Here is a 16,222-nt window from a genome sequence, read left to right as displayed (position 1 = left end):
ACACTGGTGGAGTTTGGGGAAAATAGAATCTTGACATTTGGGAGTTGTAGTTGCTGGGATTTATAGTTCACCTACATTCACAAGAGCATTCTGAACCCCATCAATGATAGAATTGGGCCAAACCTCCCACACAGAACCCCCATGTGGGCCACAGCAATGCGTGGCTAGTTTACTATATTTATAGACCACCCCTCTCAGCCCAGAGGCGACTCGGAGTGGTTCTACCTGCTGCAGTTGATGATGACATCTTCCGGCTGGATCCGCTTCTTGAGCTTCCCCATCTTGGGGTGGGCTCCGCGGCCCCGGAAGAGACCCGGAGGCTCCGTCTTAAAGTTGCCAATCTTCTCCCGGTGCCCGTCAATGATGCAGTAGCCGTATTCCTCCTGGATTCTCTCTGCCTCTGCTTTCAATTTCTGATTTTTTAAAGTATACATATACACATATATAACAAATTCATTTTATTAAAATACATAATAAATACATGCTTTCTTATTTCTTTAACTATTTACATGCCACAGTATTTATTTATTTATTTATTTATTTATTTACTATATTTGAATACCATCCCTCTCAGCCCGAAGGTCACTCGAGGCGGTTTACATTTGGCAATCAATGCCCCACAAGATAAAAATACAGTCAAAACAATTACATATAAAATAACCATGTAAAAACAATAAATAATTAGCAATTAAAACCATAAAATACAATTCTCAGCGTCTCGTCGTCAAAATCATTTTACGTCGCATCGTCTTGTCATTCCACTTTTATAGTATATTGTATTATATATTCTATATAGCATAGTATACTATTATATACAATAATATATCATTTTATTTATGTGTAATTCTAATAGATATAATATTAAATATAGTATAGCCCTAAACGACTCTGGCCCTGTTTACCTCTCCGAACGTATTCTTCCCTACGAACCATCAAGACCACTAAGATCGTCTGGAGGGGCCCTGCTCTCGGTCCCACCGCCTGCACAAGCACGGCTGGTGGGGACGAGGGACAGGGCCTTCTCGATGGTGGCCCCTCGACTTTGGAACTCCCTGTCATTAGAGAGCAGAACTGCCCCCTCCCTCATGACGTTCAGGAAACGAACAAAGACCTGGTTGTGGAATGCGGCATTTATTTATTTATTTATTACAGGTTCTTATACCCCGCCCTTCTCACCCCGGGGGGGACTCAGGGCGGCTTACAAAAGCAAGGCACCATTTGATGCCCGCGTCACAAAACAATCAATACAAAAATTATTACAAATTCATAGTTAACAGCAATTCATACAAATACCAATAAAATCAATAAAATCAATAAAAACCCCATACAAACCCAAATCATCCCCCCACATGGTCAGCGTTCACTAACTCAAAGATCTCATTCTCAATTCCACTTCTTCAATCCTGCTTGGTCGTATTCATCTGATTTAATTGCCAGATTGCCCGAAGGCCTGGTCCCAAAGCCACGTCTTCACCCTCCTCCTGAAGGAGAGGAGGGATGATGATGTCCTGATTTCCCCCGGGAGTGAGTTCCACAGGTGAGGAGCCACCACTGAGAAAGCCCTGCTCCTCGTCCCCACCAGCCTCACTTGTGACAGTGGTGGGGTCGAGAGCAGCGCCTCCCCAGCTGATCTCAAGCTCCGGGGTGGGACGTAAAGGGAGATACGTTCGGACAGATACACTGGACCGGAACCGTACAGGGTTTTGTAGGTCAAAACCAGCACCTTGAATTGTGCTCGGAACTGCACCGGCAGCCAGTGGAGCTGGCACAACAAGGGGGTGGTGTGCTCCCTGTATGTCGCTCTGGTGAGCAATCTGGCTGCCGCTCGCTGGACTAGTTGAAGTTTCCGAACCGTCTTCAAGGGCAACCCCACGTAGAGCATGTTGCAGTAGTCTATTCGGGATGTGACAAGAGCGTGGACCACTGTGGCCAGATCAGACTTCCCAAGGTACGGGCGCAACTGGTGCACAAGTTTTAATTGCGCAAAAGCTCTCCCGGCCACCGCTGAGACCTGGGGTTCCAGGCTCAGCGGTGAGTCTAGGATCACTCCCAAGCTGCGAACCTGCGTCTTCAGGGGGAGTGTAACCCCGTCCAACACAGGCTGTAACCCTATACCCTGTTCGGCCTTCCGACTGACCAGTAGGACCTCTGTCTTGTCTGGATTCAGTTTCAATTTGTTAGCATTTGACAACTGATTTAATTCTTTGCCCACATGAAAGGATGATGATGAATGGGATTGTGATGGTGTTGGACGATTTGCTCTTTTAACTGGGATGATAATGTTTTAATGTGTATGGTGCCGATATTTTAGTCGTGTAATGAAGTGGCATTGTGTTGTTATTGTATATTCTTTGTATGTTAACACATGTTATGAACCGGTCCAAATCCCTCTTTGAAGGTGAGAGGGTCGGTATATAAAACCTCAAAATAAATAATAATAAATAATACTTTAACATTATAATATAATATATATAATTATAATTCTCACAGTATATTGTACTATATACATTATATATCACAATATACTTTTTCGTGTCAGGAGCGACTTGAGAAACTGCGCAACATACCATTATATGATATATGAGGGGTATTTTTTAAGTAAGGTCCATTTTGTTATAGACACTAGTAGTTTGCGCGCATACCGCAACGAGCGTGTGTGTCGTGTACCGGCATGCCTCGGGAACAACTGTGCTCAGTTTCCGCTCTGTAGCTCACCTGTACGGTTCTGTTCTGTGCTTTAAAAATGTTTAAGACTATCAGCTCACCCTCCGCATGTGAGGTTCGCTCAGTGATATGGTTTTTGTCAGCAAGGAACCTGCCTGCTGCAGAAATTCATCGACAGATTTGTGAAGTGTACGGTGATACTGTTATGAGTGAAAGCAAAGTGCGTAAGTGGGTACGACAATTCAAAGATGGTCGTGACAACATCCATGATGAGGACCGCTCTGGTCGCCCTTCTTTGATTACAGATGATTTGGTGGCTTCAGTTGAAGCGAGGATTTATGAAGAGGGTATTTTAAAATTGGTTCAGAGGTATGATAAGTGTTTGAACAAACTTGGCAACTATGTCGAAAAATAGAGTGAAGTATGTACTTTCTGAAAATAAATGTACGTTTTTGAAATAAACTTTCGTTGTGTACTTATGTTCCAACGGACCTTACTTAAAAAATACCCCTCGTATTATTTTATGCATGTGTACTTTGAATAGATATATTAAATATAGTGTTTCATATAAATTACATTATAATATATATAATTATAATATACTATAGTATATTGTATTATATATACATGTCAGGAGTCAATTTCTGATGGCATGAAGACATCACAAATTCCCTCTGTGACATTCTGACTGAATCATCCTGGCTGACTCAATTCTCTCTCTGTGAAGAGGGGGGAGATGGGCAGGAAAGGTGTATAAAAGGAAGTGGTGGTGGGAAAAAGTCAGTAGTGTCTTTCTTTGCTGCAGAGATACAAGCAATAAAGCCATTTCAAAGCAAAACCGGCTTGTGAGTGGTCATTTAATATTGCTATATAGATCCTACAGTCTTACAATTCTATATTTTATGTATGTGTAATTCTAATTTTAATAGATATTATATTAAATATACTATATACTTGTAAATCTATATATATAAATCTGAAAGTGGCGTCGTACGGAGAAGCAAAACTCAACCCCGCCCCCAACAGAAATTAACCAAAATTCCCATGCACATACCTCAACCCACTAGGTACAAACAAACCGAATCAAAATGAAAAACCACACAACACCACACTCACAAAACGGCAAAACAACTGAGCATGCGCATTGGCATCCAGCCGCAAGTTCCCTGGCGCGCGCACACGGCCTGGCGGCCAACGTTCCCTCCGCGCAAACCACGCCCCCATCCTCACGCCGCGCCGCTTCCTGCCCTGGCAAAACCATCGCAACTCACCCTCCTTCATGTTACCCTGCTCACGCCGCCACACACACACACTCACGCCAGTAAGACATGCCCCCTCCAGGCCCGTAGCCAGGATTTCGTTTCGGGGGGGGGGACTGAATTTTTTTTCAGGGGGGGTTTCGGGGGGGGGCTGAGTCTGAGTGAAAGAGGGTCTAGCCTAGCAAACCTTTTGTATCATTACCCCAATACCCCCATGCATATGGGATATATTGAGTATGGTGATCAGATCATGATATGAATAAACATAACAGTTTAAATAATGCACCAATAAGGCCTTTTCGCGAACCACCATGAAAATTTCGGGGGGGGGCTGAAGCCCCCCGAGCCCCCCCCCCCCGGCTACATGCCTTCCACCTTCCTTCTCCTCCCTCCCTTCATGTCCCTCCTTTTTCCCCTTCCTTCCCTTCTTTCCCCCCTCCTTTTTCCTTCCTTCCTGTCCCTCCTTCTTTTCCTCCTTCTTTCCCATTCTTCATTTCCTTCCCCTTCATTTCCTTATTAAATGGAAGGGACAGTCAAGAAGTAATGAGAGGAGGGAAAAAGGGAAGGAAGGAAGGAGAGAAGCAGGGAGGAAAGAAACAGGTAGAGATGGAAGAAAGATGAGAGATAGGGAAAGAAAAAGAAGAAAGGAAGGAAAGAGGGAAAGAACGAGAGAAAGAGGGAGGGAAGGTTGGCCACAGCAACGCGTGGCAGGGCACAACTAGTTATTATATAAAATATCATTTTCATAGTATATTGCATTATATATATTATATAGCATAATATATTATATATATTATATTATATTATTTATGTATAATTCTAATTTCAATAGATATAATATTAAATATACTATATAATATAGCACTATATTATAATATAAATAATTATAATATGCTATAGTGTATCATATTATATATACTATATAGTAAGGTAAAGGTTTCCCCTTAACATTAATATCTAATCACATCTGACTTTTGGGAGTGGTGCTCATCTCCATTTCCAAGCTGAAAAGCCGGCGTTGTCCATAGACACTTCCAAGGTCATCTGGCCAGCGTGACTTAATGGAGCAGCATTACCTTCCTGAAGAAGCCATACCTATTGATCTACTCACACTTGCATGTTTTTGAACTGCTAGGTTGGCAGGAGCTGGGGCTAACAGTAGGAGCTCACCCCATTCCACGTATTCAAACCGCCAACCTTGCAATCCACAAGTTCAGCAGCTCAGCGATGTAACCTGCTGCATCACCGCAGCCCCACTATATAATATATTATATATAATATATTCTTATTTATGTATAATTCTAATTTTAATAGATATATTAAATACACTATAACATATAAAATTATGTATCATAATATATACAATAATAATTTTCATAGAATGTTGCATTATGCATACTACATAGTATAATAAAGTATTATATATAATGTAATTCTAATTCAAATATATGTAATATTAATGATACTATATAATATAAAGTTATACCTGTTTTTGTTCTTTGGACAGAGCTTTCTGGGATTCACTTTTCTCGCGAAAATAGTGGTGGATCTCTCTGAAGTCGCACTTCCGCAGATCTTTAATTTTGCACCTCTCTCCTGGCGTCATCTCCTATGGGAAAAAGGAAGGGGCAGTATAGATGGTCCTGGAATTTGTAGTTTGGTGTGGCACCAGCCCTCATTGGCAGAGAAGGCTTATTGAAGCTACGACTCCTAGGATTCCATAGCATTGAGCAGACAAAGCAAGTGTCAAACTGCATTCATTCTACAGTGTATATAGGCATGGGCAAACTTCGGCCCTCCAGGAGTTTTGGACTTCAACTCCCACAATTCCTAACAGCCTAACCGGCTGTTAGGAATTGATGGAGTTGAAGTCCAAAACACCTGGAGGGCCGAAGTTTGCCCATGCTTGGTGTAGATACACTCTCAGGTCGCTTTCACATTCTCAAAAGGGTCATTTAGACAATATGTGCATACAACTTATTTATTTATTTTGTGCATAAAATTTTTTGTTGTTCATTCGTTCAGTCGTCTCTGACTCTTCGTGACCTCATGGACAAGCCCACGCCAGAGCTCCCTATCGGCCGTCACCACCCCCAGCTCCTTCAAGGTCAGTCCAGTCACTTCAAGGATGCCATCCATCCATCTTGCCCTTGGTCGGCCCCTCTATCTTTTGCCTTCCACTTTCCCCAGCATCATTGTCTTCTCCAGGCTTTGCTGTCTCCTCATGATGTGGCCAAAGTACTTCCACTTTGTCTCTAGTCTCCTTCCCTCCAATGAGCAGTCGGGCTTTATTTCCTGGAGGTGGGACTGGTTGGATCTTCTCGCAGTCCAAGGCACTCTCAGAACTTTCCTCCGGCACCACAGCTCAAAAGCATCTCTCTTCCTTCGCTCAGCCTTCCCTAAGGTCCAGCTCTCACATCCGTAGGTGACTACAGGGAATACCATGGCTTTGACTAGGCAATGGATCTTTGTTGCCAGTCTGATGTCTCTACTCTTTACTATTTTATCGAGACTAGACATTGCTCTCCTCCCAAGAAGTAAGCGTCTTCTGATTTCCTGGCCACAGTCTGCATCTGCACTCATCTTTGCACCTAGAAATACAAAGTCTGTCACGACCTCCACATTTTCTCCCTCTATTTCCCAGTTGTCAATCATTCTTGTTGCCATAATCTTGGTTTCTTTGATGTTTAGCTGCAACCCGGCTTTTGCGCTTTCTTCTTTCACCTTGATTAGAAGGCTCCTCAGCTCCTCCTCGCTTTCGGCCATCAGAGTGGTGTCATCTGCATATCTGAGGTTGTTAATGTTTCTTCCAGCAATTTTCACCCCAGCTTTGCATTCATCAATCCCCGCACATCCTCGCATGATGTGTTCTGCATACAAGTTAAAAAGGTTGGGTGAGAGGATGCAGCCTTGCCGGACGCCTTTCCCAATCTTGAACCAGTCTGTTGTTCCGTGGTCAGTTCTGACTGTTGCTCCTTGGTCCTTGTACAGATTCCTCAGGAGAGAGGGAAGGGGGCTTGGGATGCCCATCCCACTAAGAACTTGCCACAATTTATGATGATCCACACAGTCAAAGGCTTTAGAGTAGTCAATGAAGCAGAAGTAGATGTTTTTCTGAAACTCCCTGCCTTTCTCCATTATCCAGCGGATGTTGGCAATCTGGTCTCTCGTTCCTCTGCCTTTTCTAAACCCAGCTTGAACATCTGGCAACTCTTGCTCCATGTATTGCTGGAGTCTGGCATTTTAATGTTGTCATAAACATTCGAACCTGTGACCTGTCGGTCTTCAGTCCTGCCAGCACAGGGGTTTAACCCACTACACCACCGGGGGCTCCATCTGAGAACTGAAAGCTATTCTTTCCCTAATTAAGGGCAACAATGAATGAAAGCTGTTCTGTCACGCGCTGGGCCTGTAAAGAATTTCCTTTAGAACAGGACGTGAAATCTTTGCCCAGCGGGAAGCCAGGGAGCCCAAGGAGAAGTTCTCAGAGATTTTCCACCACAAATGATCTTTAGATGGCTTGTGAAATATAACAAAGTCTTTTATTAATGAACAATCAAACAGAAACTTCTCTTGTCTTCAATAAAGCTCAACAAAATGCTTCCAGGCTTTATGCAACAGGTGACTTCCTAATCTTGCCCACGAAGGACAGGCAACTGTCTTCAATAACTTCTTCTTTATTTTAAATGGAAAATCCCCTTTTTAACTTCTCCCAGGATGACTAATCTAACCCCTACTGATGTGGGCTCCGCTACCGGGTTGAACTGCGTCTCGAAACACCAAGTGGACCTACCAGTAAAGGCTTAGATATTCTCCAGCTGGAGTTCTTTGGTCTTTAGGGCTGTTTTCCTGGAAATCTTTGGAGACTCTTAAGACTGTTTTCCCCCAGAAAGTCTTAAGGGTTGAAACTTTTGTACAGGGGAAGCTTGCACATGTCCTGTACATTAGCTTTCCTTGCTGAGACTAACTAAAAATGGCTCCCTTCCCTTCCCAATTGCCCTGAGCAAGGGGCAGAACCAAAACTTAACGACGATGGACAGGTGACTTGCCCTACAACTGCAACCAAAGGAAGCCACCTATCTGCAGAACCCCTGAAACCTTGGACTGCAAGCAAACATTTAATACAAAGCAAATAAAATTGGAGCCAAATTATCAGCCAAATACCTTGGTCCAGTCGTTGAAGAAGTTCCTCCGGAAGGCAGCTTTGGCTGTGCATTCATGGTCCAGCATCTTTGCAAAGAACGTTGCTACCTCTTCGGCAGCGGGACTGAGCTTCATTGGTTTACCTAGGAAGAAGGATGACGGCCATTTCTCAATGCAATGTATCAATCAATTCCCTGTTCCTAAACTCAGCCAAAATCGAGTTCGCTTCTCTCATTCACATCTATCTGTAAGGGAAACCTTGCGGAAGACTTTTCTATAGCAAGGAAGTGGGTGCATCACAGTTCTTCCATCTATTCTCCTAAAAGGCCTTCAGTTCTTATTTTGCTGAATATATTTCAAAGTCAGAATTAATTAGGACGGATGATGCTATTCCCCCCTCCATACGTAAGTTTGGCTGCTGTCCACTTACATTATTATTATTATTATTATTATTATTATTATTATTATTACTATTATTATTATTACTATTATTATTATTATTATTAGAAACAACAGGATGAGTCCACAGCAGATTATTATTATTATTATTATTATTATTATTATTATTGTTGTTGTTGTATTGTTGAAGGCATTCATGGCCGGAATTACAGGGTTATTGTAGGTTTTTTCTGGCTATATGGCCATGGTCTAGAGGCATTCTCTTCTGATGTTTCGCCTGCCTCTATGGCAAGCATCCTCAAGGTAGTGAGGTCTGTTGGAACTAGGAAAAGGGGTTTATATATCTGTGGAATGACCAGGGTGAGACAAAGGACTCTTGTCTGTTGGAGCTAGGTGTGAATGTTTCAACTGATCACCTTGATTAGCATTTGATTGCCTGGCAGAGCCTGGAGCAAACTTTTGTTGAGAGGTGATTAGATGTCCTTGTTTGTTTCCTCTCTGTTGTTGTACTGTTTTAATTTTAGAGTTTTTTAAATACTGGTAGCCAGATTCATTGTCCTTTGTCCCACCCTGGTCTTTCCACAGATATATAAACCCTTTTTCCTACTTCCAACAGACCTCACTACCTCTGAGGATGCTTGCCATAGATGCAGGTGAAACGTCAGGAGAGAATGCCTCTAGACCATGGCCATATAGCCTGAAAAAACCTACAACAACCCAATTATTATTATTCTATTTATTTATTTATACCCCGATTTATCTCTCCCGAAGGAGACTCAACACAGCTTAACATAAAAGCATTAGCATATACCAGTATGCAAACCTTAAAACAGGATTCAATATAAATAGTATTAATAATTCCCAGTTAAAAACCATTAAAACAAATTCAAAGTTGCTTTGTTTACCTATCATGTTTTGATTTAACTCATTGTACAGTGCAAAATTGTATACTAAATATTTACACATCAGGGCAATAAAGATGCTAATTGATCAGAATGGCTATAAAACCCTGGCAATTTTGCATTAAGTGATTTTAATTGGCTTGTATGTTTAATTCTATTTTAATATTTGTATGCTGTGGGTTAGAGGCTGTGTTGGTGCCGTGGGTTAAATTGCTAAGCTGCAGAACTTGCTGATCGGAAGGTCAGCTGTTTGAATCCACAACCGGGGTGAGCTCCTGTTGTCAGCCCCAGCTCCTGCCAACCTAGCAGTTTGAAAACATGCAATGCATGCAGTGATTTTAATGACTTGTATGTTTAATTCGATTTTAGTATTTGTATGCTGTGAGTTAGGGGCCGTGTTGGTGCAGCGGGTTAACCCACTAAGCTGTAGAACTTGCTGATCGGAAGCTCCTGTTGTTAGCCCCAGCTCCTGCCAACTTAGCAGTTTGAAAACATGCAATTTTGCATTCAGTGATTTTAATGATTTGGGGGCTGTATTGGTGTAGTGGGTTAAATCGCTAAGCTGCAGAACTTGCTGATCGGAAGGTCAGATGTTCGAATCCACGACCGGGATAAGCTCCTGTTGTCAGCCCCAGCTCCTGCCAACCTAGCAGTTTGAGAACATGCAATGCATTCAGTGATTTTAATGAATTGTATGTTTAATTCGATTTTAGTATTTGTATGCTGTGAGTTAGGGGCCGTGTTGGTGCAGCGGGTTAACCCACTAAGCTGTAGAACTTGCTGATCGGAAGCTCCTGTTGTTAGCCCCAGCTCCTGCCAACCTAGCAGTTTGAAAACATGCAATTTTGCATTCAGTGATTTTAATGACTTGGGGGCTGTATCGGTGTAGTGGGTTAAATCGCTAAGCTGCAGAACTTGCTGATCGGAAGGTCAGATGTTCGAATCCATGACTAGGATGAGTTCCTGTTGTTAGCCCCAGCTCCTGCCAACCTAGCAGTTTGAAAACATGCAATTTTGCATTCAGTGATTTTAATGACTTGTATGTGTAATTCTATTTTACTATTTGTATGCTGTGAGTTAGGGGCCGTGTTGGTGCAGCGAGTTAACCCACTAAGCTGTACAACTTGCTGATCGGAAGCTCCTGTTGTTAGCCCCAGCTCCTGCCAACCTAGCAGTTTGAAAACATGCAATTTTGCATTCAGTGATTTTAATGACTTGTATGTTTAATTCTATTTTAGTAGTGGCGCAGTGGATTAAAGCGCTGAGCTGCTGAGCTTGCTGACTGAAAGGTCGCAGGTTCGAATTCGGGGAGCAGCGTGAGCTTCCGCTGTCAGCTCCAGCTTCTGCCAACCTAGCAGTTCGAAAACATTCAAATGTGAGTAGATCAATAGGTACCGTTTCGGCGGGAAGGTAACGATACTCCATGCAATCATGCTGGCCACATGACCTAGGAGGTGTCTACGGACAACGCCGGCTCTTTGGCTTAGAAATGGAGATGAGCACCACACCCCAGAGTCGGACACGACTGGACTTAATGTCAGGGGAAAACCTTTACCTTTACCCATGTTTAATTCTATTTTAGTATTTGTATGCAGTGAGTTAGGAGCTGCGTTGATGCAATGGGTTAAACTACTGAGCTGCAGAACAAGCTGATCGGAAGGTTAGCGGTTCAAATCCACTGAGCTCCTGTTGTTAGCCCCAGCTCCTGCCAGCCTAGCAGTTTGAAAACATGCAAATGTGAGTAGATCAATAGGTACCGCTTTGGCACCCTCCTTTGGGACCTAATGCACGCAATATTTTCGTCCTGTAAGAAAAATCAAGATTTCTCACCATCATAATAGAACTTGACGCCATTTGGAAGACGTTCATAAGGTGGCGCAAAATAAGGTCCTTTGTGTTGCAGCTGGTGCCACTTCGCCCCATCCTGACGCTTCTCCTCTTCCCACCTGGAGAGATGAGATTTAGGAGAAATGTAAAGGACATGCTTCTTCCAAAGTAGAATTACAACGGAGAAGGATAAAGAATTAGAACAGTGTTTCTCAACCTGGGGGTCGTGACCCCTGAGGGGGTCACAAAGGGGTGTCAAAGGGGTCACCAAAGACCAGCAGAAAACACAGTATTTTCTGATGGTCATGGGGATTCCATGTGGAAAGTTTGAGCCATTTCTATTATTGGTGGAGTTCAGAATGTTCTTTGATTGTAATGAACTATAAATCCCAGCAACTCCAACTCCCAAAAGTCAATGTCTATTTTCCCCAGGCTCCACCAGTGTTCACATTTGCGCATATTGAGTATTTGTGCCAAGTTTGGTCCAGATCCACCATTGCATGAGTCCACAGTGCTCTCTGGATATAGGTGAACTACAACTCCCAAACTCAAGGTCAATACCCACCAAACCCTTCCAGGGTTTTCAGTTGGTCATGGGAGTTCTGTGTGGCAAATTAGGCTCAAATCCATCACTGGTGAAGTTCAGAATGCTCTTTGATTATAGGTGAACTATAAATCCCAGCAACTACAACTCTCAAATTACAAAATCAATCCTCCCCCAACCCCACTAGCATTTACATATGGTTGAATTGGGTATTTGTGCCCAGTTTGTTCCAGTGAATGAAAATACATTTTGCATATCTGATATTTACTTTATGATTTATAACAGTAGGAAAATGACTGTTATGAAGTAGCAACGAAAATAATATTATGGTTGGGGGTCACCACAACATGAGGGACTGGATTAAGGGGTCGCGGCATTAGGAAGGTTGGGAACCACTGAATTAGAAAGTAAATGTATTTGGAAATGGTATACGTAGAACCCCAGCCCAATCATCAAATATGGGAATAAGCTGCAAGACCAAGAACAAGCCACGAGAGTCAAGACAAAGATCCACCCAGAGGGAAAGTGTTCTTGCCATACATCAAGGGAACCACTGACCGCAGAGGGAAGCTGATGAGGAAACACAACATGCAAACTATCTACCAACCCACTAGGAAAATCCAACAAATGCTACGGTCAGCAAAGGACAAGAGGGATCCTCTCACTTCTGCAGGAGTCTACCGTATACCATGCGGCTGTGGACAAGTCTACATAGAGACCACCAAACACAGCATTGCCCAAACACAAATCAAGGAACATGAAAGCCACTGCAGACTACGTCAACCAGAACAGTCAGCTGTAACAGTTTTTCTACCTGATGAACCAATCTGGACAGATTATTTGAGAACACAGACATGCTGGACCACTCCAACAACTACCATGTCAGGCTACGCAGAGAAGCCATTGAAATCCACAAGATGCATGTGGACAGTGGGTTGTTGTAGGTTTTTTCGGGCTATATGGCCATGTTCTCTCCTGACGTTTCGCCTGCATCTATGGCAAGCATCCTCAGAGGTAGTGAGGTCTGTTGGAACTAGGAAAATGGGTTTATATATCTGTGGAATGACCAGGGTGGGACAAAGGACTCTTGTCTGTTGGAGCTAGGTGTGAATGTTTCAACTGACCACCTTGATTAGCATTTGATGGCCTGGCAGTGCCTGGGGCAATCTTTTGTTGAGAGGTGATTAGATGTCCTTGTTTGTTTCCTCTCTGTTGTTGTGCTATTGTAATTTTAGAGTTTTTTAAATAGTGGTAGCCAGATTTTGTTCATTTTCATGGTTTCCTCCTTTCTGTTGAAATTGTCCACATGCTTGTGGATTTCGGTGGCTTCTTTGTGTAGTCTGACATGGTGGTTGTTAGAGTGGTCCAGCATTTCTCAAATAATATGATGTGTTCAGCTTGGTTTATCAGGTGCCCTGCTGAAACAAACAAGGACATATAATCACCTCTCAACAAAAGATTGCCCCAGGCACTGCCAGGCCATCAAATGCTAATCAAAGTGGTCAGTTGAAACATTCACACCTAGCTCCAGCAGACAAGAGTTCTTTGTCCCACCCTGGTCATTCCACAGATATAGAAAGTAAATGCATTTGGAAATGGTATGTCATCATCAACTGCAGCAGGCAGAACTGCTCCGAGTCGCCTCTGGACTGAGAGGGGTGGTATATAAATATAGTAAACTAGCCGTCCCCTGCCACATGTTGCTGTGGCCCACATGGGGGTTCTGTGTGGGAGGTTTGGCCCAATTCAGAATGCTCTGTGATTGTAGGTGAACTATAAATCCCAGCAACTATAACTCCCAAATGTCAAGATTCTATTTTCCCCAAACTCCACCAGTGTTCATATTTGGGCATATTGAGTATTTGTGTAGAGTTTGGTCCAGATCCATCATTGTTTGAGTCCACAGTGATCTCTGGATGTAGGTGAACTACAACTCCAAAACCAAAGGACACTGCCCACCAAAACCTTCCTGTATTATCTGTTGGTCATGGGAGTTCTGTGTGCCAAGTTTGGTTCGATTCCATCATTGATGGAATTCGGAATGGTCTTTGATTGTAGGTGAACTATAAATCCCAGCAACTACAACTCCCAAATGACAAAAATCATAATTTTTTGAGTGATGGCCATTCCTTGTGTTGTGAGATGTTTTGATGCCAAATTTGGTGTGATTTCGTTCATTGGTTCTTTTGTTTTTAAGGTACTCATTATGCACAGAGCATTTTTATATATATAGATAAACTCCCAACACAAGATAGTAAATAAAGAGCAACACTCTGAAATATGGGAATTCCAGACAGGAAACAATCAGGGAAAACTAACACCTCCCAACAAAGGATTCCCCCAGGCAGGAAGCAGCCAGGCTTTGACATTGCAAAGCTATTCAGTGCTAATCAAGGTCCTCAATTGCAACATTCATACTTGCCTCAAACAGACAAGAATTCCTTCTCCCACCATGGATATTCCACAGTTATATAAACCCAATTTTCCTAGTTTCCAACATACCTCACAACCTCTGAGGATGCCTGCCACAGATGCAGGTGAAACGTCAGGAGAGAATGCTTCTGCAACATGGCTAGACAGCCCAGAAAACTCACAGCAACTCGACAACAAAGTCACCTGAAGTTACTACAAGGGACTTAATATCTTATCAATCTATCCAATACTATCCATTTCAATAGTTAAAAACCCAAAATATCAGTTACTTGGGCCACGGTACTTAAAGTGGTATCAAAATGTATTAATTTGACAGCATAGATGCATCCCCAGCCATTGCAAATCTCTCCTACCTTGGATGATGCATCAGATTTTGGAAAGCGAGTGTCAGGAAACGGCAAGGTGTTGCAGGATAATAACACTGGGCATACAAAAGGGAGACTGACCATTTGGCCAACGTCCACCCATGCTGAAGCATTCCAAGCGTCCATTCATTGCAGACCGGAACGGGATCTGATTTTCTTGCTCTTATGGCATCGATTTCCTGCTTTCAAAGCATGGCATATTTTGCATGGCAAGGAAATGATGCAATTTTAGGGTTTCACTTTCCACTGGGAAAGGCTTGTATCCCCTCCCAATTACACACTATTGTATTATATTGTGTATTTAATGTTATATTTATTATGATTACATATAAAATGAAATAATATTATATATAACAGTATGTTATACTATATATATAATATAGTATACAATCAAAATTATGATTATATTATATAGTATACAGTATTTTATATTGTATCTATTAAAAAGATTACCAGTACATATACATTAAAATAACATATTATATAGTACATATAATACAATATATTCCAAAAATTATAATTATATATAAATATACTACAATTTCATATAATATAGTTACTATTAAATATTATTAAAATTGTGATTACATATAAAATAAAATAATATATATAACAAAGATTACCAGTACATATACATTAAAATAACATATTATATAGTATATATAATACAATATATTCCAAAAATTATAATTATATATATTATATAGTATATTTAATATTGTGTCTATTATATAACACTTACAAAATACTATTATATATAATATAGCATAATATATAGTATATATGATGTGATATACTATGACTATTAATAGTATTATGTGTGAAGCTTGCCTGCAAAACAATCAAAAGTTTTCTCCTTGCTGTGATCCATGCTTCTGCCTACCCACAATGCTGCACTCCCTGGGAAAGACAGGAAATAAGACTCCAGCCCTTTAACTTCCTCCTTCCTGGTCATGTGATGTAAATGAAATGGTTGCTAGGATACGCCCACACTGCTGCCCGGGCAACCAAACTCATTTAAAGGCACAGGAACACCTTTAAGAGTGGATGCTACTATGTTGTATCAGAATTGCATTTTGAATAACAACAACAATTAATAACAACAACAAATAATAATAATAATAATAATAATAATAATAATAATAATAATAATAATAATGTGATTGGCACACTGGATGCAGTGCCTCAAGACCTTGGCCTGCACTTAAGCACAATCGGTGCTGATAAAATTACCATCTGCCAGCTGCAGAAGGCCACCTTACTGGGATCTGCACGCATTGTTCGCTGATACATCACACAGTACTAGACACTTGGGAAATGTCCGACGTGTGATCCAATACAAAAGCCAGCAGAGAGATCTTCAATGTATTGTCGAAGGCTTTCATGGCCGGATTTACTAGGTTGTTGTAGGTTTTTCCGGGCTATATGGCCATGTTCTAGAGGCATTCTTTCCTGACGTTTCACCTGCATCTATGGCAAGCATCCTCAGAGGTAGTGAGGTCTGGTGGAACTAGGAAAAAAGGTTTATCTATCTGTGAAATGACCAGGGTGGGACAAAGGACTCTTGTCTGTTCTCACAACCACCATGTCAGGCTACACAGAGAAGCCGCTGAAATCCACAAGCATGTGGACAATTTCAACAGAAAGGAGAAAACCATGAAAATGAACAAAAAAAAATTCCGGGCT

General features: G+C 41.9%; 1 protein-coding gene across 1 annotated transcript in view; it reads right to left on the bottom strand.

The window, feature by feature from the left end:
• Positions 1-14,871, bottom strand: part of TOP1MT (DNA topoisomerase I mitochondrial) — a 37,072-nt gene extending 22,201 nt beyond the window's left edge. Inside the window, exons 1-5 of the mRNA XM_067467244.1 lie at positions 14,525-14,871; positions 11,198-11,313; positions 8,088-8,209; positions 5,410-5,532; positions 226-413 (exon numbers count right to left, since the gene is read on the bottom strand). Of these exons, the coding sequence (XP_067323345.1) occupies positions 226-413; positions 5,410-5,532; positions 8,088-8,209; positions 11,198-11,313; positions 14,525-14,649 (674 nt within the window). The 5' untranslated portion in view covers positions 14,650-14,871. The remainder of the gene's footprint in view (positions 1-225; positions 414-5,409; positions 5,533-8,087; positions 8,210-11,197; positions 11,314-14,524) is intronic.
• Between the last annotated feature and the right edge of the window lie 1,351 nt (positions 14,872-16,222).

The sequence above is a fragment of the Anolis sagrei genome, chromosome 4 (genome assembly GCF_037176765.1).
Source record: "Anolis sagrei isolate rAnoSag1 chromosome 4, rAnoSag1.mat, whole genome shotgun sequence".
Classification (NCBI taxonomy): Eukaryota; Metazoa; Chordata; class Lepidosauria; order Squamata; family Dactyloidae; genus Anolis; species Anolis sagrei.
This window is presented reverse-complemented; position numbering and strand designations above follow the sequence as displayed.